The following is a 24,537-nucleotide window of genomic DNA, read 5'->3' on the forward strand; positions in this document are numbered from 1 at the left end:
AAAAAATTTCAGCTCTATCGTTGTTATACAGTATCTTAAAAAATTATTTAGCGTTTTTCAGAAGTTCATGTAGCAAATATTCAACATCAGAAATGGCAACCCTGCTAGTCAGTCTTGCATCGTCTCTCCTCATGTGTCTATCTCCCACATCGGTCCTTTTTGAGCAGAATCATGTTTTCATGTAAAAAATGATATTTTGATTATAAAATAAATTTTTGAATATACTTACCCGGTGAATATATAATAGCTGACGTCTCCGACGGCTCGACAGATTCCAAAAACTCGCGAGCGATCGCCGTGAAGGTTGCGGGTGTGACCACCAGCGCCGATTATCGGCCAGATACCACATATACTTGTAAACATCTCCAGTTCTTCTCAGTCCCCTAGGTCTCTATCGGGGAGGAAGGGAGGGCCTTTAATTTATATATTCACCGGGTAAGTATATTCAAAAATTTATTTTATAATCAAAATATCATTTTTAAATATTAAACTTAGCCGGTGAATATATAATAGCTGATTCACACCCATGGTGGTGGGTAGAGACCAGTATTAATACAATAAAGGCGTATATGCTCAAGAGTTTTTTGACAATTATTTCATAAAAAAACCAACTTAAGTATAGGTACCTGGTAAGGAAGCTGACTCTGATGATTACTTTGCCTCATTAGTCTGCTTTCCTCACGAAGCCCAGCCATCCTCTCAGGATGCTGAAAGACTCCCAGGAGCTGTTATATCCAGAGCGAACACCCCTATAACAGGACCTCATCAATACCCTTAATCTGGGCGCTCTCAAGAAACAATATTTTGACCACCCGCCAAATCAAAAAGATTGCGAAAGACTTCTTAGTCTCCCGTACAACCCAAAATAAGATTAAAAATTTCAAGAGTAGATTAAAAGGATATTGGGATTAAGGGAATGTAGTGGTAGAGCCTTCACCCACTACTGCACTCGCTGCTACGAATGGTCCCAGTGTGTAGCAGTCCTCATAAAGAGTCTGGACATCTTTCAAGTAATATAAAGCGAAAACCGACTTGCCTCTCCAAAAGGTCGCGTCCATAATACTTTTAATGGGTCTATTTTGCTTAAACGCTACAGAAGTTGCTATCGCTCTAACTTCATGAGCCTTGACTTTAAGTAAATTATGATCCCTCTCACTTAATTGAGTGTGTGCCTCCCGAATCGAAAGTCTAATAAAATAAGACCACGCATTCTTAGACATAGGCAAAGAGGGCTTTTTAAAGGAGCACCATAAAGCCTCTGAACAACCTCGTCGCGGTTTAGTTCTGGATAAACCAAATTTAAGAGCTCTAACGGGGCACAGCACTCTTTCAACTTCATTCCCCACAATCTCAGAAAGACTGGGGATTTCAAATGATTTAGGCCAAGGACGAGACGGAAGTTCATTCTTGGCCAAAAAAACCAAGTTGAAGAGCGCATACTGCTTTATTAGCGGAGAAACCGATGTTCTTGCTAAAAGCATGTATCTCACTAACCCTTTTAGCCGAAGCCAAGCTCACCAAAAAAAAGTGTCTTGAGGGTAAGATCCTTCAGGGAGGCTGAATTTAATGGTTCAAACCTGTCTGACATAAGGAACTGTAGGACCACGTCCAAGTTCCAAGCAGGAGTCGAAATATGACGCTCCTTGGAAGTCTCGAAAGACTTAAGCAGGTCTTGGAGATCTTTGTTATTAGAAAGATCCAAACCCTTATACCTGAAAACAGAAGCTAACATGCTTCTGTAGCCTTTAATGGTGGATGCAGAGAGGGAGCGACCGTTTCTCAGATAAGGCAGAAAATTCGCAATCTGCGCTACAGAGGCACTTGGAAGAGGAAATAGAGGAGTACTTGCACTAGTCTCTAAATACCTCCCATTTCGACTGATAGGTCCTGATGGTAGAGGATCTTCTAGCCCTCGCGATCGCTCTAGCTGCCTCCTTCGAAAACCCTCGAGCTCGAGAGAGTCTTTCGATAGTCTGAAGGCAGTTAGACAAAGCGTGGGGAGGCTTTGATAAAATCTCTTTACGTGAGGCTGTCGCAAGAGATCCATCCGTAACGGCAGACTTCTTGGAACGTCTACCAGCCATAGAAGTACCTCTGTGAACCACTCTCTCGCGGGCCAGAGTGGAGCAACCAATGTCAACCTGGTCCCTTCGTGAGAGGTGAACTTCTGCAGCACCTTGTTTAGGATCTTGAAAGGTGGAAAGGCATAAACGTCCAGGTGAGACCAGTCCAGCAGGAAAGCGTCTATGTGGGCTGCCTCTGGATCTGGAACTGGAAAGCAGTAAGTCGAGAGCCTCTTTGTCAGTGAAGTCGCAAAAAGATCTATGGTGGGTTGACCCCATGTCATCCATAGCTTCTCGCACACAGTCTTATGCAACGTCCACTCCATGGAGATGACTTGTCCTCTTCTGCTGAGGCAGTCCGCCAAGACATTCATTTTCCTTGCACAAATCTCGCCAAAGGAGAGATGTTACTTGCCTTAAATGGAGTTCCTTCTGATCCGTGGACCAAAGACCCGAGCATTCCAGACTGTCCAGTGGAGCTCCCTAACCCAAATCCGATGCATCTGAATACAACACATGGTTTGGGTTCTTGATCGCAAGAGAAAGACCTTCTCAAAGTCTGATGTTGCTGTCCCACCAAGTCAGACATGTCTAGACTGAGTTGGAGATTGGGAAAGAGATACTCTCTAAGCCCTTCTCCTTGTTCCAAAGGTTTAGGTGAAATTGGAGAGGGCATAGGTTGAGTCTCCCCAGAGAGATAAACTACTCCAGCGATGAAAGAGTTCCCACGAGGCTAGTTCAAACTCTTACAGAGCAACTGTTTTTCTCTTGCAAGTGAAGGACTTTTAACAGAGCTTGTTCCAATCTTGTGGGAGACGAAAAGGCCCGAAAAATCAGACACTGTATCTCCATTCCCAAATAAAGAATAGTCTGGGATGGGGTACTGTAAGTTAGGACTTCTCTACGTTCACTATGAGACCTAGCTCCTTGGTTAGGTCTAATGTCCATTAGAGGCTCTCCAGACAGCGATATAATGACGACTCCCTGATTAGCCAGTCGTCAAAATAAAGGGAGGCTCTGAATCCTCAAAAAATGTAGAAAGCTTGCTACATTTTGCAAGGGCCTTGTAAAAACAAGAGGAGCAGGAATGAGGCCGAAGTACAGTGCTCGACATTGGTACATTACTTTCCCGTCCACAAACCTCAGATGTTGTTGAAAGTTTGGATGAATCGGGATGTGGAAGTATGCATCCTGAAGGTCGAGAGAGACCATCCAGTCGCCTTCCCTTACTGCTGCCAAGACAGATTTGGTAGTTTTCATCGTGAAGTTTGTCTTGACAATGAACACATGAGCGCACTTACATCTTAAGTACTCCTGCAGTGAACGTGGCTGCCAGATCATTGGAGCCATCCCTGATAGCCTTGTTCCTGCAGTGAACGTGGCTGTCAGATCATTGGAGCCATCCCTGATAGCCTTGTTCATGCATGACATAATTGTACAGCAATACATTGACAGCTGGAGAGACCTTCTTACTTAATGCTCCCAGGGACCAATCCAACAAATAAAAACTTCAAACGCCCGAAAAAACTCCTAACAGGAGATGGTCTAGCTCTGAAGCCGACCATAAAATCTTGGAGCGTCTCATGGCCAGGCGACGGGGAGAGTCTACGAGGCTTGAGAAGTCTCCCTGGGCAGAGGCAGGAATTTCCAAGCCGAGAACTTCTCCCGTGTCATACCAGACGCTCGCTCTAGAAGCCAGTTTAAAAGGAGGGAAAGCAAAGGCTGTCTTCCCCAAACTCCTCCTGGTGATCAACCAGTCGCCTAGCAAACGTAAAGCTCTCTTAGAGGAGCGAGAGAGCACTAGCTTAGTAAACGAAGGCTTCGAAGTAGCTAGGCCTAGCGTAAACTCTGACGGAGGCGAACGAGGAGCAGCAGTTACAAAATGGTCCGGAAAAAGATCCTTAAAAATCAGCATGATTTTTTTAAAGTCCATAGAGGGCTGAGCAGCTTTAGGCTCCTCTCCGTCTGACAAAGTTCTCAAAGGAATATCAGTAGGAGGGGGATCAGCAACTTCCTCATCTGAAGGAACCTCGTCCGACAATTGCCGAGTCTCATGAAAAGGAGAGACCTGCCGCCGCGGCAACGCTTGACAGGCAATGTCAAAAAGCAAAGGAGCAGCAGTAGCAGTAGAGGAAGCGACGTCACGCCGCTGCTGAAAGGACTGAAATCCTTGTGACTGACCAACAACAACAACTGAAGTTGATTGACGCTCGACGTCACGTCGAAACTGCCTTGACTGCATAGACTGAGCAGTCAAAACCACCTCCGACTGCGGTGATTGACGCTCAACGTCACGTCGAGGCAACGTAGCCGGTCGGCGAACGTCAGGCCGGGGCTGCGGCGGCAGCGGCTGAACGTCAACACGAGACTGCGGCAGCGGCTGAACGTCAACACGAGACTGCGGCAGCGGCTGAAAGTCAACACGAGACTGCAGCGAGGGAGGATCCATGTCACGTGACTGACGTGAAAAACTACTGACATCACGTTTCAAAGTACAAGAAACGTCAGCACCAACGTCAAACGGACGAGTAAATACTCGTTTGGGCGGCTGACGGCCAGAGTCTCGTTTAGCGTAACGGCGACTCGAAAGCGAAGGATCATCGTGAGCCTGCTCAACGTCATACTCCTCCATAAGGGAGGCAAGCTTAGTCTGCATGTCCCGCAGGACAACCCATTTAGGATCAACGGGAGCCGGAACGGGCTGAGACAACGGTAACGTCTGTGTTGGCAAAACATTGCCTTTACCGCGACCCTCGGACCCCGTGTTATGCTAGCGTTTAATAGGCGAACAGTCTTCCGACGACTGCAAAGGGTCAGAGCTGTCCCAATGGCTACAGCCAGGACGCTGGACCTGTCCTGAAGGGACTGACTTTCGCTTCAAGGGTCTAGAAACCTTGCGCCAAGGTTTCTTTTGCGAAAAGTCTTCGGATGACGAGGAGAACACAGTCTCACCCGTCTTATGGTAAGGGCGATCTTGACGAGAAACGTCCGATACCAAAGAGGGATCGTCTGTACGTTGTTTAAAGCCTCTCGTCCCCTTAAGTCCTACGACATTACTTCTCCCTGGTGCAGGGGAGCCTGAAAGAGGTCTCGGACTAGGGGAGCGACAAGCACGAACAAACGAACCCTCCGCAACACAGAACATGTTTTTTGCACTTACTTCACTGATATCGTATTTTTCAATAATTTCACATTAGGCATGAATAAAACTGATTTCTACCTGAAGCACACAATTCTCCCTTACATCAAAAGGTTAGAATTGCGAAATGAGTCGCATAATGTAAGCACATTAGTACAAAATGAAACACACATGCAAAAATCAATATGTAAACATATACATATATATCGAATAAAACGGAAATATATAAAGTTAAAAAAGGATCAGTGACTGGGGAGGAGACTAAACACTAGTTCACTAAGGACTACGTTTTCAATCTCTCACCGTACAGTGCCTTGGGACGAGAATAAAAACTAAAACGTTTTATCCTCTCTCCCCGAACAGAGACTTGGGACGAGTAAAAAAAAAAACTGAATCGAGAACAACGTTGCTCGCTCCCAAACTCCTTGTACAGAGACTTGGGACGAGAAAAAAATTTGGATCGTTCTCTCTTTCTCTCTCTCTCTCTCCGTCTCTCTCTCTCTCTCTCTCTTGTCACACACAAGAGAATGGCCCACTCACCCTTCGTCAATAAACAGGTTATTTGACTAAAGGAAAAAACTGAAAGGACTAAGAAATTGAAAATTAACAAGTTCCTTTAAATTAGTATCTAAAACACTTCAGTTTGAAAGAAGAATGAACAAAACGTCAAAATCGATTTACTCTTTCTGCAAAGTGAAACCGTGATTCTCTCTTTCTCTATCGTAACGATAGAGCGCAAACTGCGTAGCATAAATAAACCAAACGTTAGTTCATCTTTGAAAAAAACAGCACAAAGACTATTCAAAGAATATATTTCTTAAAATATTTTCTAAAAAAATATTCATTTCATAACTCTTACAGAGCAATTGATTTAAACTTGACGAAAATAAAAGTTGAATGGGCTCAACGTTGTTTAACTTCGTTTTCCAAGTTAGGACCGCCTACAAGGAATAGGTAAAGGCCGCATATAAACAAAACATAAAATTTATCTTGATGTTTAGTATAAATGGAAAGCTAATCGAAGCGGCCTAATAAAGGCGGGGGAGATATAAAATATATAGAGGAAAATCTATAAATATCAACAATAATTTATAATGTGATAAAATAACTACTAAAAGCCTTAAACACACTTCCGTACACTGAGGGAAGGGTCGGCCATCTTTTCTCTATGGAAAAACCAGAGATAAAAAAAAAAGCAAGGGCAAAACACTTTTCCTCTCCTTTCAAAAGCATTTCTTTTGAAGATAGTATTGAATAATCCAACACGGCGAAAGCAATAAAACCAAAACCAAGTACTTCACCAATTCGGTAGAAAACTCGAGGTCATAAAGCGAGTGGAACCAACTTGTCGAAAAGACCGACAGAGAAGAACTGGAGATGTTTACAAGTATATGCGGTATCTGGCCGATAGTCGGCGCTGGTGGTCACACCCGCAACCTTCACGGCGATCGCTCGCGAGTTTTTGGAATCTGTCGAGCCGTCGGAGACGTCAGCTATTATATATTCACCGGCTAAGTTTAATATTTAAAAAAGTTATGTATTTGTATACAATAGTATATACTGTACTGCACTCCTAGACATTGTTTATATTTACAGGGTTATATACGGTGCATACATGATTCCCTGCAGTACTGAGCAAGAGACGACACCAATTCATCAGGAGTTGCAGCATGCTTCAAGACTGCATAAACTTTGCACAAAAATGGTTAGTGGTCATTGTACAAAATATGTACTCTTGGTTAATTCAGTTCACATATTTAACGGTACAGAATTACAGTAATGAATAGTATTATTCATTATAAATGTAGGCTACGTGTGCGCTGAGTCAAGTCGTCCGAACAAAAAACGCAAACACTCACAGTACAGTTAAGCTTTACTGCAGTGATAGTACTGTACATATATAACAGTAATATACACTAAAGTATCAGCAAGTGTTATCCAGTAGAGTATTACTAGATAGGAACAACAGTGTTTTGTTGTTATACTGTAAGTGTATGATGACTACTGGATAAAATTACAGTTCCGATCAGGGCAATGACTGCTGTACTGTAGCCTTACAGTGTCCAGTATCTAGTGTACATGTTTGCATGTACTGTACACTTTATGATATGTATTAATTTAATTCCTAATTACTTATAATGTGATAGAAACCTAGTAAAAACCATATTAGGCAGTACTTAGCGTGTTAATTATCTGTGCGTAAGCAATGGTCAGTGAGTTGTAAGGTAAAGTTACGAGTTATCCCACCCTAGGACTGCAAATATTTCCAAAATCATACTTTTTGTGCCCGTCTCCGTAACCTAACCCTCGCAAAGAGTGGGGGATGACAGTATTGTTTGATATATATATATATATCTCTCTCTCTCTCTCTCTCTCTCTCTCTCTCTCTCTCTCTCTCTCTCTCTCTCTCTCTCTCTCTCTCTCTCTCTCTCTCTCTCTCTCTTGCTTCTGGAGAAATGCTCCCCCTCATACATGTGTCCTCCTTAATTATAAAAGCTTTTATCATCTCCGATTAAATATTGATGTAGTCTCTAAAGTTGGATTCATAATCAATTTGAGATTCCTTTGAAATGGTTAAATGGTTTCTCTTTTCACTTCGTCTTTGCAACCAATCCTTTCATGTACATTCCTTGTCCTCACAGGGGCAGGAATAATCATGCTGCATAATACAATTTATTTGGCTGTTTTAATTTATGGTGATTCATGCATCACACTTGAAGCAAACACCATCTACTTGTTTCTCAAGTGCAGAATACTGTAATAAAAATGACAAACACCCGTGTGTTGCCAGCGGACATTTACTTTGAATACAGTATTGTCTACCGGTCATTGCCAAGTGAATGGAGTAAAAACTAAGTATACAACTTCAACTGTTACCATTGTTTGATACCATATCAACTTCCCTCGTTTCAACGCTTATGACATCATACTCCTTGTTTTACAACACGGTAAAAGTGTTTGTCCGACACACTGTTCATCCATGTGGACGCACAAACCCTTCAATCCATCCCTCGTGTAATGAGGCAGAAAAACTATAGTATAGCAAAATACACCTAAAAAAGAAATTGAGAGATGTTCCAGGTGTATCTATGGTTAGTTTAAACAATTGTGAGGAAAATACTTAGCATATATTTGTATCTTTTTAATTGAAGACATTCTAAAAGAGTAGAATTTATGATTGAAAACTCACATTTTAAAAGAGAAACAGGGGTAAAACCTAACCCAAGGTTCCCCACATATCCTAACCTAGAGCAAATATCCTTACAAACTGAGGATGTGGGTTGTGGCCCATGCGACACCCCTTTAGACAGCCCTATTCTTAGCCTACCCCAAGACAATTTGCAAATCTTTGTTCACTTTCCAACAGGTTTCTCTTGTGATACTGGGTTTTTCAAACTTATTACTTCTCTAAAATGGGAATTAGTCACTTCTTTATATCAATAAGGACATCTTGCCTAAATGAGTACGAACCTAGCACCGATTCTGAAGTGTTGTAGCCTTGTAGCCTGAGGAGGAGCCTGTATAAATAGGGCAGAGACTATATAAGTAGGGCAAAGCCTGTGTAAGTAAGGTGGAGCTGGTATAAGTGGGGCGGAGTCTGTATAAGTAGGGTGAAGCCTGTATAAGTAGGGTGAAGCCTGTATAAGTAGGGTGAAGCCTGTATAAGTAGGGTGAAGCCTGTATAAGTAGGGTGAAGCATCTATAAGTAGGGTGAAGCATCTATAAGTAGGGCGAAGCCTGTATAAGTAGGGCAGAGCCTGTATAAGTAGGGCAGAGCCTGTATAAGTAGGGCAGAGCCTGTATAAGTAGGGCAGAGCCTGTATAAGTAGGGCGGAGCCTGTATAAGTAGGGCGGAGCCTGTATAAGTAGGGCGGAGCCTGTGTTAGTAGGGGGGTGCAGCCTGTGTTAGTAGGGGCAGAGCTAGTGTACTAGATGTGGAGGTAGGAGTTTGACAAAGAAATTGTCCGGTGATAGTAAAATTATCTTGGATTGAAAAATGCAAATGGAAGCTTCAGGAATTTTATGATCTGTTCGAAGGAATTTTTCGTGTCTCGGGAGATCAAAAGAAGACTTGGTCATATATAGAACAGGGAGTGAATATTATTCGTTGGGACAGGTGTAAAATTTATTAATTGTCAAACAGATTTTCTTAATGGGAAAGTTATTGCTAATTTTGGTCGGAAATATTATGATTTAGAGTTACTTTGTCAGGAGTGAAGCTGGTTTGGAAGCAAACACAGGGTTGAGACATAGGTCTTGGGATAAGCTAAGAATACGTTAGTCTAAAAGGTGTTGTAGGGGAGCATAGCCAGCCAGTAGGCAAGTAGGTAAGGATACGGCTCTTAGGTTGAGTTAGGTAAGGCTCCTTCATCAAGTTAGTCATAAAGTATCAAATTTTACACTCGGTCTGTCCCAATGAACTACAAAGACTCCTAGAACAGTACTGTATTAGTAACGAGGAATATTCACCAAAATAAGTATCTAGGTTACCAGTAATTGTCGACATATGGTTATTGGGCTCAACATAAGAGTTTGAATCAATATGATATTTTGATTATAAAATAAATTTTTGAATATACTTACCCGGTGAATATATAATAGCTGACGTCTCCGACGGCTCGACAGATTCCAAAAACTCGCGAGCGATCGCCGTGAAGGTTGCGGGTGTGACCACCAGCGCCGACTATCGGCCAGATACCGCATATACGTCAATTTCTCCAGTTCTTCTCAGTCCGCTGGGTCTCTATCGGGGAGGAAGGGAGGGCCTTTAATTTATATATTCACCGGGTAAGTATATTCAAAAATTTATTTTATAATCAAAATATCATTTTTAAATATTAAACTTAGCCGGTGAATATATAATAGCTGATTCACACCCATGGTGGTGGGTAGAGACCAGTATTAATACAATAAAGGCGTATATGCTCAAGAGTTTTTTGACAATTATTTCATAAAAAAACCAACTTAAGTATAGGTACCTGGTAAGGAAGCTGACTCTGATGATTACTTTGCCTCATTAGTCTGCTTTCCTCACGAAGCCCAGCCATCCTCTCAGGATGCTGAAAGACTCCCAGGAGCTGTTATATCCAGAGCGAACACCCCTATAACAGGACCTCATCAATACCCTTAATCTGGGCGCTCTCAAGAAACAACATTTTGACCACCCGCCAAATCAAAAAGATTGCGAAAGACTTCTTAATCTCCCGTACAACCCAAAATAAGATTAAAAATTTCAAGAGTAGATTAAAAGGATATTGGGATTAAGGGAATGTAGTGGTAGAGCCTTCACCCACTACTGCACTCGCTGCTACGAATGGTCCCAGTGTGTAGCAGTCCTCATAAAGAGTCTGGACATCTTTCAAGTAATATGAAGCGAATACCGACTTGCCTCTCCAAAAGGTCGCGTCCATAATACTTTTAATGGATCTATTTTGCTTAAACGCTACTGAAGTTGCTATCGCTCTGACTTCATGAGCCTTGACTTTAAGTAAATTACGATCCTTCTCACTTAAATGAGTGTGTGCCTCCTGAATCAAAAGTCTAATAATATAAGACCACTCATTCTTAGACATGGGCAAAGAGGGCTTTTTAACGGAGCACCATAAAGCCTCTGAACAACCTCGTAGCGGTTTAGCTCTGGATAAATAAAATTTAAGAGCTCTAACGGGGCACAGCACTCTTTCAACTTCATTCCCCACAATCTCAGAAAGACTGGGGATATCAAATGATTTAGGCCAAGGACGAGACGGAAGTCCATTCTTGGCCAAAAAACCAAGTTGAAGAGCGCATACTGCTTTAGTGGAGAAGCCGATGTTCTTGCTAAAAGCATGTATCTCACTAACCCTTTTAGCCGAAGCCAAGCACACCAAAAAAACGTGTCTTGAGGGTAAGATCCTTCAGGGAGGCTGAATTTAATGGTTCAAACCTGTTTGACATAAGGAACCGTAGGACCACGTCCAAGTTCCAAGCAGGAGTCGAAATATGACGCTCCTTGGAAGTCTCGAAAGACTTAAGCAGGTCTTGGAGATCTTTGTTATTAGAAAGATCCAAACCCCTATGCCTGAAAACAGAAGCTAACATGCTTCTGTAGCCTTTAATGGTGGATGCAGAGAGGGAGCGACCGTTTCTCAGATAAAGCAGAAAATCCGCAATCTGCGCTACAGAGGCACTTGGAAGAGGAAATAGAGGAGGACTTGCACCAGTCTCTAAATACCTCCCATTTCGACTGATAGGTCCTGATGGTAGAGGATCTTCTAGCCCTCGCGATTGCTCTAGCTGCCTCCTTCAAAAACCCTCGAGCTCAAGAGTGTCTTTCGATAGTCTGAAGGCAGTTAGACGAAGCGTGGGGAAGCTTTGATGAAATCTCTTTACGTGAGGCTGTCACAAGAGATCCATCCGCAACGGCAGACTTCTTGGAACGTCTACCAGCCATAGAAGTACCTCTGTGAACCACTCTCTCGCGGGCCAGCGTGGAGCAACCAACATCAACCTGGTCCCTTCGTGAGAGGTGAACTTCTGCAGCACCTTGTTTAGGATCTTGAAAGGTGGAAAGGCATAAACGTCCAGGTGAGACCAGTCCAGCAGGAAAGCGTCTATGTGGGCTGCCTCTGGATCTGGAACTGGAAAGCAGTAAGTCGAGAGCCTCTTTGTCAGTGAAGTCGCAAAAAGATCTATGGTGGGTTGACCCCATGTCATCCATAGCTTCTCTCACACAGTCTTATGCAACGTCCACTCCATGGAGATGACTTGTCCTCTTCTGCTGAGGCAGTCCGCCAAGACATTCATTTTTCCTTGCACAAATCTCGCCAAAGGAGGGATGTTACTTGCCTTAAATGGAGTTCCTTCTGATCCGTGGACCAAAGACCCGAGCATTCCAGACTGTCCAGTGGAGCTCCCTAACCCAAATCCGATGCATCTGAATACAACACATGGTTTGGGTTCTTGATCGCAAGAGAAAGACCTTCTCGAAGTCTGATGTTGCTGTCCCACCAAGTCAGACATGTCTAGACTGAGTTGGAGATTGGGAAAGAGATACTCTCTAAGCCCTTCTCCTTGTTCCAATGGTTTAGGTGAAATTGGAGAGGGCAAAGGTTGAATCTCCCCAGAGAGATAAACTACTCCAGCGATGAAAGAGTTCCCACGAGGCTAGTTCAAACTCTTACAGAGCAACTGTTTTTCTCTTGCAAGTGAAGGACTTTTAACAGAGCTTGTTCCATTCTTGTGGGAGACGAAAAGGCCCGAAAAATCAGACACTGTATCTCCATTCCCAAATAAAGAATAGTCTGGGATGGGGTACTGTAAGTTACGACTTCTCTACGTTCACTATGAGACCTAGCTCCTTGGTTAGGTCTAATGTCCATTAGAGGCTCTCCAGACAGCGATTTAATGACGACGCCCTGATTAGCCAGTCGTCAAAATAAAGGGAGGCTCTGAATCCTCAAAAAATGTAGAAAGCTTGCTACATTTTGCAAGGGCCTTGTAAAAACAAGAGGAGCAGGAATGAGGCCGAAGTACAGTGCTCGAAATTGGTACATTACTTTCCCGTCCACAAACCTCAGATGTTGAAAGTTTGGATGAATCGGGATGTGGAAGTATGCATCCTGAAGGTCGAGAGAGACCATCCAGTCGCCTTCCCTTACTGCTGCCAAGACAGATTTGGTAGTCTTCATCGTGAAGTTTGTCTTGACAATGAACACATTGAGCGCACTTACATCTTAAGTACTCCTGCAGTGAACGTGGCTGCCAGATCATTGGAGCCATCCCTGATAGCCTTGTTCCTGCAGTGAACGTGGCTGCCAGATCATTGGAGCCATCCCTGATAACCTTGTTCCTGCAGTGAACGTGGCTGCCAGATCATTGGAGCCATCCCTGATAGCCTTGTTCATGCATGACATAATTGTACAGCAATACATTGACAGCTGGAGAGACCTTCTTACTTAAGGCTCCCAGGGACCAATCCAACAAATAAAAACTTCAAACGCTCGAAAAAACTCCTAACAGGAGATGGTCTAGCTCTGAAGCAGACCATAAAATCTTGGAGCGTCTCATGGCTAGACGACAAGGAGAGTCCACAAGGCTTAAGAAGTCTCCCTGGGCAGAGGCAGGTACTCCCAAGCCGAGAACTTCTCCTCGAGCTTCTCCTGTGTCACACCAGATGCCCGAGCGAGAAGCTAATTAAGAAGGAGGAAAAGCAAAAGCAGACTTTCCTAAACTTCTCCTGGATTCCAACCAGTCTCCCAGTAAGAGCATGGCCCTCTTGGAAGAACAAGAGAGAACTGACTTCGTAAAAGTAGGAGTCGAAGAAAGTCATGCCAAGAGTAAACTCAGACGGCGGAGCAGCCGTTACAAAACGAGTAGGACAAAATTTCACTCAAGAAATTCATGATTAAAATACAAGGGATTGTTGGACCACCCTAGGTTACTCCTCTTCTGAATGACTCCCCAAAGGTACGTTAGTTGAAAGGGGGTCATCAACTTCTTCAGAAGGTACATCATCTGATAAATCTAAAGTCTTGCGAGAAGGAGATTTATATTCAGAATGACGTGAAGGAAAAGCCTGACAGGCTACATCAACTTGTATATGAACAGAAGTTAAAGTTGGAGGGTAGATGTCACGTTATGACTGCAGAGAATGTTATTCTACTACACGTCGTGACAGAAGTAACTGACGTTCAAACGTCCCGTAGTAACAGCGGTGACTGCTGTTCGATGCTATATCGTGACTACGATGACTGACCCTCAACGTCACGTCATGTCTACGGTCTACCGCTCAACGTCACGTCGTGTCTGCGTGTCTGCAGCTCAACGTCACGCTGTGACTGCGGTGGCTGACGTTCAAAGCGATCAAAGTTACATCGAGATTTATGCTCCGCATCTCGTTAAACAGCAAAGCTGTCACTAGGGATAACATCAGCGTGGCGTAACAAAGCTCGTCTAGAAGGTTGAAGACCCGAATCACGTATCCCAGAACCGTGACGTACAAAAAGCAAAGGATCCTTTCGCACAGGAACAGGATCGAAAGCTTCTATTAAAGAAGAAAGCTTTAACAGCATATCTTGCAAAACACTTAACTTCGGATCAACCTGTGACTGCGGTGGCTGACGTTCAAACGTCACGTAGTAAACAGCAGTGACTGCTGATCGATGCTATATCGAGACTACGGTGACTGACACTCGATGTCACGTTGTGTCTACGGTGTCTACCGCTCAACGTCACGTCGAGTCTGTGGCAGAAACGTCTGTACATGAACGTCATCGCTATGAACGGGACTCTTATTATGACTACAGCTAGGACGTTGAACTTGTTCTGAAGGAACTAATAAACGTTTCAACCGTCTCGAAACTTTACGCCCAGGCTTTTAAAGAGACGAATCATCGGAAGACGAGGAGAAACTTTGTCTCTCCTGTCTTATGGCAAGGACGTGCTTGCCGAGCAACGTCTGATACCTTCGAGGGAACGTCTGTTCGTTGGTTTACACTCCTCACTCCCTTAGGTCCTACGACATTCCTTCTCCCTGGTGCAGGGGAGCCTGAAAGAGGTCTCGGACTAGGCAAGTGACAAGCACGAACAAACGAACCCTCCGCAACACAGAACATGTTTTTTGCACTTACTTCACTGATATCGCATTTTTTAATAATTTCACATTAGACATGAATAAAACCGATTTCTACCTGAAGCATGCAATTCTCCCTTACATCAAAAGGTTAGAATTGCGAAATGAGTCGTATAATGTAAGCACATTAGTACAAAATGAAACACACATGCAAAAATCAATAAACATATACATATATATCGAATAAAACGGAAATATATAAAGTTAAAAAGATCAGTGACTGGGGAGGAGACTAAACACTAGTTCACTAAGGACTACGTTTTCAATCTCTCACCGTACAGTGCCTTGGGACGAGAATAAAAACTAAAACGTTTTATCCTCTCTCCCCGTACAGAGACTTGGGACGAGAGTAAAAAAAACTGAATCGAGAACAACGTTACTCGCTCCCAAACTCCTTGTACAGAGACTTAGGACGAGAATAAAGATCGGATCGTTCTCTCTTTCTCTCTCTCTCTCTCTCTTGTCACACACAAGAGAATGGCCCACTCACCCTTCGTCAATAACAGGTTATTTGACTAAAGGAAAAAACTGAAAGGACTAAGAAATTGAAAATTAACAACTTCCTTTAAATTAGTATCTAAAACACTTCAGTTTGAAAGAAGTATGAACAAAACGTCAAAATCTATTTACTCTTTCTGCAAAGTGAAACCGTGATTCTCTCTTTCTCTATCGTAACGATAGAGCGCAACGTAGCATAAATAAACCAAACGTTAGTTCATCTTTGAAAAAACAGCACGAAGACTATTCAAAGAATATATTTCTTAAAATATTTTCTAAAAAATGTTCATCTCATCACTCTTACAGAGCAACTGATTAAACTTAACAAAAATAAAAGTTGAATGGGCTCAACGTTGTTTAACTTCGTTTTCCAAGTTAGGACCGCCTACAAAGAATAGGTAAAGGCCGCATATAAACAAAACATAAAATTTATCTTGATGTTTAGTATAAATGGAAAGCTAATCGAAGAGGCCTAATAAAGGCGGGTGAGATATGAAATATAAAATATATAGAGGTAAATCTATAAATATCAACAATAATTTATAAAGTGATAAAATAATTACTAAAAGCCTTAAACACACTTCCGTACACTGAGGGAAGGGTCGGCCATCTTTTCTCTATGGAAAAACCAGAGATTAAAAAAAAAAGCAAGGGCAAAACACTTTTCCTCTCCTTTCAAAAGCATTTCTTTTGAAGATAGTATTGAATAATCCAACACGGCGAAAGCAATAAAACCAAAACCAAGTACTTCACCAATTCGGTAGAAAACTCTAGGTCATAAAGCGAGCGGAACCAACTTGTCGACAAGACCGACAGAGAAGAACTGGAGAAATTGACAAGTATACGCGGTATCTGGCCAATAGTCGGCGCTGGTGGTCACACCCGCAACCTTCACGGCGATCGCTCGCGAGTTTTTGGAATCTGTCGAGCCGTCGGAGACGTCAGCTATTATATATTCACCGGCTAAGTTTAATATTTAAAACTACTTGATTATATAATTTTTAATCTGACTAATAGTGTATAACACTATCATAGCACCAATTAGGCTAGGCATATTCCTAATTCCTTATTATGAGCATAAAGTAGTAAATAAAATATCCTATCCTGGCTTAAACTATAAGGTAAATTTGAACTAAAGATCCATCACTATGGCCTGGAAGCCCATGTGCAACTGGAGGTAGGTTCTGCTGTTGAAATGAAGTAAATGTTAAGAAACTGGACTACAATGGAACATTAATTACCGCTATTGTTCATTATAAGCATATGCTATTGTTAGTCAAAAACATTCATTACCGCTATTATTTGTCATAAGCATATGCTATTGTTCGTCTCAACATTAATTACGGTACCGCTATTGTTCGTCATAAGCATATTCTATTGTTCATCGTTAACATTAATTACCGCTATTGTTTGTCATAGGCATGTGCTATTGTTTGTCATAAATATTAATTACCACTATTGTTACTCATAAGCATATGCTATTGTTCATCTTGACATTAATTACCGCTATTATTCATCATAAGCATATGCTATTGTTCGTCATAAACATTTATCACCACAATTGTGCATCATGAGCATGTGCTATTGTTCGTCATAAAACATTACCACTATTGTTCGTCATAATCATATGCCCACCTTCCGTAGTTCATATTCAAACCCTAATACTTAGTATATCAGTCACCAGTTCCTAACATGTGCATAGTAAATGGACACCAACTAACCTAAACTGGTAAATTTTTACTGTACGTTATGTTTCCTTTAAGGAAAAGTAGATTTTTTCCTAGGTTACATAGACCTGTAATACAGTAAAATGATACCCCTAAACTTCCCCACCTAACCTAACCTACAAGCCATGTCCTTATCTAGTTACCTGAGGGGGGAGGGGCTAACGCCTCCCAGCCACCCTACTTACAATGCCGTATTCTTAGTTGGTCATCATACAGGTGGCTGCTATCATACATATACCTCTATGACACTAATACACTTCAGTCGCTTTCGATCCAAGTCACAATACACTAACACTTACGGTTACCGAAGCCAACACTAGTAACTACTTAAGACAATAACTATTCTTAATAGAGTCGTTGTTTCTGAAGCGACAATTCGGTAGTTTGACATACATTGCGTTCGGATGATCATCCGACTCAGACTGTCTGGTTTATTTCCTTACGTTTACGAATAAATAATAACCAATTCTACGAGAATCCTTCACTTTTTATCATTTTATCTCAAATGAATTTTAGATTTTTATTGAAGTAAATTAAAATTTCAGATTTTAACTTTTAAGAAAACAACATATTCGAACACTTTTTATTTAACAGTAATTGATAAATGATTTCTATGTAACGGCTCTGAGGTGCAGACGTGCAGTATGGTTAAATGATAATTGTTCTGATTTATTACGGTTTATCTCAACTCTTAATTTTTCTTTATGACCATCTTAATTCAGCAGACATGATTATATTACGTTTAGTTGATTGTTTAAACCATATCAACTGGTTAGCAATGTTAAGTGTCAAAACAAAGACTGGACGTACTTTGGATTTGGTTTTTGGTGAAACAATTAATAGTTGCGCATCGAACATTAGCGTGGACAAGTTTTTTTTTTTTTTTTTTTTTTTGTGAATTTCAAGATAATGCAGATTGTTCATCTGAATTGGACTGCAACATATTATTCAAATATGTCCGTTTAATTTGTATAGGCTACGTGACAAGCGAGTTTTATGGGGATGAAGTGTGGCCTGATAAGATTATGTAAGTATTAATTGTTCATTATTTACCATCCATTCTTATTTTCTTCCCTTTTAAATTTCATCTTATCACCATGATCTCAGATAGGCCTGCTTGACATACTGCTGCTTAACAGTATCGTCTATTCCTGTGTCCTAGTTTCTTTATTTTAGTAGATAGGTAAAGGTTTATTTATATTCTATTTTTTAGCCTTTATTCAATCCCCAAGTCAAGGATGAACTGTATGTATGTATGTATGTATGTATGTATGTACCGGTATGTATTTGTTGGTACAGTATAGTATAGAGTGTCCGGAGCTATCTCTTGAGTAATTCTCAGCCCTCAATACAGTTTGTTTGTAAAGGGTACAATGCACTGCTGATGAGCCTTATGTAGGCTAGATATATGAAGCGAGTAATGTTGAAGTTTTATAGCACAGGGTTTCATTCACAATTAGGCCATTAAAGGATGAATGTAGCAGTGGGTTGTATTTTTTTTTCTAGTCCAACTTAGCCGCTACCTCCTGTTGAGCGAAATGGCGCAATGTTAAATATGTTATCAAGTATGACAATACAGTAAATTGTCGTTTAAGTTAATACTCACGTGCTAATATAGAGGACGTCTTTAGAACACCTGTGATACAATAATTACAAACACTGTTTCGTGTTAGCATAAGACAGTCCAGCTGACTACTTACGATCTCTTTATTCTGATAGTAACGTACCCCTGAGTCTCGTTATCGGCATAAACAACATAGTTCAGAGGTCCAAAGTTGGAATTCTTTTGTCATTGTTCAATTGTATCACAAGCATTTACAAACAAAAATTACTTTTGATAGAAAGTACGTTATATTAAGAATGACAAGAAATCGTAACTTCTAGATGAGAGTCTGGTAAATCGAAACAGTCTGTTTTCATGTCAGGCCGATGACTTTTTTCATATGATAATAACCTATTTTTCTCCCATTTATGATGAATTACAGCTGAAAATTTGACAATAAAAGCGAGATATAGGCCTAATACAAAGATATGGCTATTATCTTTTCAATGTTGATATTTATTGTCCAGATATATTAGAAAATACATTTTGTTGTAATATTGCCGATTGTATAAGAAAAAATAAATTTAGAACTGTTATCGATGCAAAAAAAAACGTACTTTCATATCATATCTTTTTAATCTGCTACTCGATACAACTGCTTATCAGAAACACAACATTCAGATCTTTCGAACGTCATATGGTAATTCCATTTCATTTTGTTCTATTATATATTATATTTGCAGTTTCAAAATCTTCAATGGACAGAAGGGGAATAAAAGACGAACTAAATCCATTTTAATGTATTATATGAATAATGTGTGATATAATGATTAATGGCCAACCCGGTATATTGAATACATTTTCCAAGTGAAACATAAATTAGTAATGTAGATGTATCTTATACCTAATAGAGATGATCAAAAGATTTCATAGGCGTTCGCCTTACCCAATGATTAAACCAATAGCTTTTGATGAGAAGTAACATTGCCTTCTTTCTCTAAATTTCAATATCGTAAATGATCCCATCTAAACACACTATAGCTGAATCATGTTAGATTATCCCAATTATCAAATGGTTAGGACACAAATTGCGAGTCCACATTTTTTTTACGGCCGTACCCATACAGTCTCGTATTTCGTGGCAACTTCCTTATCCAGATTTAGGTGAAAGTAAATGGTTCCTGGGATAGGCCTAGAGTAGAGGAGCTTATAGCCATAGTATTCCAGACCTAGTAGCAGCTTGTACTTTTCTAAAAGTTCACTGATGCTGTCGTCATTTCCCAGTGGCAGGTGGAGCAGTAACCTCAGCTGAAAGTTAATGTGGAGAGAAAGGATAAATTAATTACCTAATGAAAAAAAAATATCTTAATTTCATTAGGTTCAAACTCTTTATAAACAAGCTATGGTTGTTTTGAAGGATACGGACTATTTCAGAGACTCATCCATAGCTCACCCGCTTGATGTAATTTAAGGATACGGATCATTTCACAGACTCACCCATAACTTACCTGCTTGATGTAATAAGGAGCTTTATACGACGAGGTGTATAAGGTCTGGAGAAATGTCCACTCTGAATCTTTTTCCTCTGTCTTGACATAATGTATGGGCTTATTCTGTTATAAGAAAAACGGTTTCCATTATTGTACTGCTCTGAATTGACACGACACGCGAAGTTCATTAAATTTTAAATTAATTAGGGGTCCACGTGAAATAAAAAAAAAATACTTTAGTATTTGGTAAAAAAAAAAAAAAACTATCATTAAACAGAATATATCAGCATGCCACTCACTTTTTAATGTTCATCACTTTCTTGTTATAACCCATAAATACTTGAGTGAATTGTCGTGCAACATGCTTTAAATGACGAAAGAAATAAAGCTAATCCCGAAAAAAACAAGCCCTACCCCTTCATATCTTATGTTCAAACGCGTTGATGATAACTATGTTGATGAAACCCTAACTTGGGAAGGTATATGATCTTGACCATGAGCGATGACCCTCGCTGTATGGGCTGCGGGAGAAAGGTTTGAAGGATGGTGACAATGTTGTTGAGTTGCACGAAAGTAAACATAGGCTTGGTGACTTACTGTATGCCAGGTCGAGTGTAAATATTAGAGTATACAAAATATATATCATATAGTGACGGTAAATATGATAAAACCATAGTTTTTTTTTTTTTTTTTTTTTTTAAGGAGCCTCTTTATAGAAGATGTATGGAAATTGTTATTAGACTTTGCGCAAAAGCTAGATCAATTTCAAATCGAATTACAAAAGACATACTCATGTGACCAGAATTATAATGATCTTATAATGTACTTACATCATAATCTCTCTCTCTCTCTCTCTCTCTCTCTCTCTCTCTCTCTCTCTCTCTCTCTCTCTCTCTCTCTCTCTCTCTCTCTCTCTCTTAGCACTTCCAAGTTGAGTCTTCCTTAGGTTTTACATGAGACAAAAAAGTTCAAATGTATAGGAGCTCTTGGGCTTATAGCATCCTGCTTTCCCAACTAGGGTTGTAGCTAAGCAAATAATGATAATAATACTAACATACTCACCATATGACTCATTAAATTTATGAAGTTATCAAGGGTATATTTTCCAATCGTTGTCACGTTGGAGAGAGTGAGAGGATAAAGATAAACGTTGTTTCCCAGAGGAGTGTAGCTGTACTCGGTTTTTCCAGACACCAGGTGGACTCTGCAGCCTCGTTTCCCCATCTGTAGGCAGTCATTATTAAAGTTTAGATATAGTATTTGTCTATTAAAGATGCCCTATCTTCATTTCCTAGTTATTTCGTTTGACGGTGACTAACCTCTCCACTCGTTTTTCTTTTCAACAAAATAAAGTGTTCTTTTTAGTGAAGCTTTCTTTGCAATACAGCCATTCGAAACGTCTTTATGTGATCACCATATTTCTTATATAGCAATGTCTTACTTTCACCATATTTAGCATCTGATCTGTCGAGTGAGAGTAATAATTAAAGCTTTAAAAAATCTCTCAATCAAACATACACCTTAATATTTTGTAATGGGGAAATCTGACGCCCTCCCCCCTCAAAAAAAAAAAAAAAAAAAAAAAAAAAAAACACACACACAGGGATAGTAGAAAAGCAGAGACATATGCCCAAATCATTTTTCAATAAACTGAAGCCAACATACTTTCAGTAAGTATAAATGACCAATATCTAAAAATAACAGTAAAGGAACACCAAGCCTTGATTTGCCTTTGATTATAACAACCCCAGAGCCTTTATGAGACGCTATGCTTATCACATAAATCTTTAGCTATACCAGGACCCATAGATTACATCTATGTGTCCTGAGCTATACTTACTTGGTTTTCAAATTTGACGTCGTCTCTATTGAAGGCGAAGGAGTAGATCCGACATTCATCTGGGGTGGAAGGTATCCCATCCAGGCAGATGTAGGTCCCTTCGTGGCCAGAGAGCTAAGGATAAAATATTTGTATATTACATAGTTCCAGAATGAGCTATTAATTTGATAGCTACATAGAAGTGAGACAGAAATTCACTCGTTTTGCCATCTTTATCTCAAAGTAAATTTTGTATTGAACTACAGTATATTGGGACATTTTACATCAGCTATCCTTCAGTGGTTCCGATTTAAAAATTTAAATACCATTGCAAATTTTCTGAATAATTATTATTATCATTACTACTACTACTACTACTACTACTACTACTACTACTACTACTACTACTACTACTACTCTAAATTTCCTTACCGTTGTATTTTCTCCTTCCCTTATGCTAGTTCCTGGGACAATGTTGGGTTCAAAACAGGTACCTTTAGTCTTGGTGATGAAATCATACAGATCCGAGATATCCGTCGGCAAATATGCTGGCTTTCCTTCTGGAACTTTTGGCACTGGATGGCTGTCTCTGGAAACAGATGCTCTTTAGAAAAATAAAAGTGTCAAGCTCTTACTTCAACTTTTTCTATCTGTGTGTATAGATATACATACACATATACATACACATGCGTGGAAATCCTAACAGCTGACATGTGATGAACTATGCACGAAATTAAAAGTGAAAAATGTTATTTGTTTAGTATTTTCGTCTTACTGACAACGTCAGTAAGTTTGTCAATTTCAAAAACACGGAAACATTAACTCCAAAACAAGATTCCAGATTTTCCTTTCGTGGTTTAATAAATAAACACACATACTCATATATATATTTTTTTTTACATATATGTATATATAATACACACATGGTGACAGGAACCTGCACACAGCCTACACACGTATAGCCTATTCCAGAAAACCATAGAACCCTTGATTTATTTAATAGCATTTCTACCTCTGTGTATTTTTTCGACTCGGAGTGATAAAGCTGGCAACTCGGTGTTTAGTTCACAGTATTGATTTTAAGAGTATTAAGGTTAAATGCCCCATAATAGACAGATCATAAAGTAAATTCAGTTACAAATATAGACAAGAAAGACATTATCCTGTAATTTTATTAGAGGATGTATTTACAAAATAAAAGAAACAATCTTTTTATAATAACAGCAATAGAAAAACAAATAATACAATAAATCTACTTTTATTGCCATGTGGTAACAAACTTATAGATATTTCCCTACTTGATAAAAATATTCACCATCGATAACATCTGAGAAAAATAACACGAGAGGAGACTTAAATAAAATTTCATAAGGGTTAAATTGGAAAGGGTTATCCGGTAAGAATTGATCAGCATATCAAAAGTGTAATTTATGCACAAGATAATACCCTATTTTTCATGGCAGAAGTAAAAACTATAGAATTGATTGGTAAACGGTAAAATATATATTTATTCAGTATTATGGAACATAAACGTCATAGCGTCCAATTTTATACGAGTAAGTTTTCATAATAACATCATCTGTGGACTGCACAGACTCAACTTATTTATTTCTGAAGGAATCTGAAAGTCGTCTCTTTTAATGTTTGGAGCTGTCCTGACCGCAGTGAAACCCGCTGTTTATTGAAATAGATAAACACTACCGGGTGAGAGAGAGAGAGAGAGAGAGAGAGAGAGAGAGAGAGAGAGAGAGAGAGAGAGAGAGAGAGATGTCTTCTCTGACCAAGCACGATTTGTTTACGAATTTTTCTCCCCGACACCCGGTAGTGTTTATCTATTTCAATAAACAGCAGGTTCCACTGTGGTCAGGACCGCTCCAAACGTTAAAAAAGACGAATTTCAGATTCCTTCAGAAATAAATAAGTTGAGTTTGTGCAGTGGGTGTGTATGTTTGCGTATACTTTCCTGTTGCCCTTTTATATATTGTAGGTAGTAAATTTCCTTAATTTCGTAAAGGTCATTTAGAAATTGTCTTAGAACAGCCTTAGATAAAGGTGAAATTAATAATTGAAACTTAATGTCGAATGTGTTCCAATAAGTTATATTCATATATATACTGTATATATACTGTAGTAGGTTGGCCATGGCACCAGCCTCCCGTTGAGATACTACCGCTAGAGAGTTATGGGGTCCCTTGACTGGGCAGACAGTACTACATTGGACCCTTCTCTCTGGTTAAGGTTCTTTCCCTTTGCCTACACATACACCGAATAGTCTGGCTTATTCTTAACAGATTCTCCTCTGTCCTCATACACCTTACAACACTGAGATTACCAAACAATTCTTCTTCACCCAAGAGGTTCACTACTGCACTGTAATTGTTCAGTGGCTACTTTCTTCTTGGTAAGAGTAGAAGAGACTCTTTAGCTATGGTAAGCAGCTCTTCTAGGAGAAGGACACTCCAAAATCAAACCATTGTTCTCTATTCTTGGGTAGTGCCATAGCCTCTGTACCATGGTCTTCCACAGTCTTGGGTTAGAGTTCTCTTGCTTGAGGGTACACTCTGGCACACTATTCTATCTAATTTCTTTTCCTTTTGTTTTGTTAGAGTTTTCATAGTTTATATAGGAAATGTTTATTTTAATGT

General features: G+C 40.1%; 3 protein-coding genes across 9 annotated transcripts in view; all 3 read right to left on the reverse strand.

The window, feature by feature from the left end:
* LOC137615349 (enoyl-CoA delta isomerase 2-like) overlaps positions 1-18,787 on the reverse strand; it is a 145,480-nt gene extending 126,693 nt beyond the window's left edge. For 4 of the 5 annotated variants that reach the window (XM_068345157.1, XM_068345154.1, XM_068345156.1 and 1 more), the window contains exon 1: positions 18,647-18,787. The gene's annotated coding sequence lies outside the window, so the exon portion shown is untranslated. Of the gene's footprint in view, positions 1-17,225; positions 17,331-18,646 lie in introns of those variants that run through there. The other variant, XM_068345158.1, reaches the window with a different exon arrangement.
* The window catches only part of LOC137615345 (inactive phospholipase C-like protein 1), a 1,261,629-nt gene that overhangs the window by 291,237 nt on the left and 945,855 nt on the right, over positions 1-24,537 (reverse strand). The window lies entirely within an intron of this gene.
* The window catches only part of LOC137615348 (uncharacterized), a 16,930-nt gene continuing 11,830 nt past the window's right edge, over positions 19,438-24,537 (reverse strand). The window contains exons 2-6 of the mRNA XM_068345153.1: positions 22,325-22,481; positions 21,914-22,027; positions 21,136-21,297; positions 20,092-20,196; positions 19,438-19,891 (exon numbers count right to left, since the gene is read on the reverse strand). Coding sequence (XP_068201254.1) covers positions 19,691-19,891; positions 20,092-20,196; positions 21,136-21,297; positions 21,914-22,027; positions 22,325-22,481 — 739 coding nt within the window. The 3' untranslated portion in view covers positions 19,438-19,690. The remainder of the gene's footprint in view (positions 19,892-20,091; positions 20,197-21,135; positions 21,298-21,913; positions 22,028-22,324; positions 22,482-24,537) is intronic.

The sequence above is a fragment of the Palaemon carinicauda genome, chromosome 21 (genome assembly GCF_036898095.1).
Source record: "Palaemon carinicauda isolate YSFRI2023 chromosome 21, ASM3689809v2, whole genome shotgun sequence".
Lineage (NCBI taxonomy): Eukaryota > Metazoa > Arthropoda > Malacostraca > Decapoda > Palaemonidae > Palaemon > Palaemon carinicauda.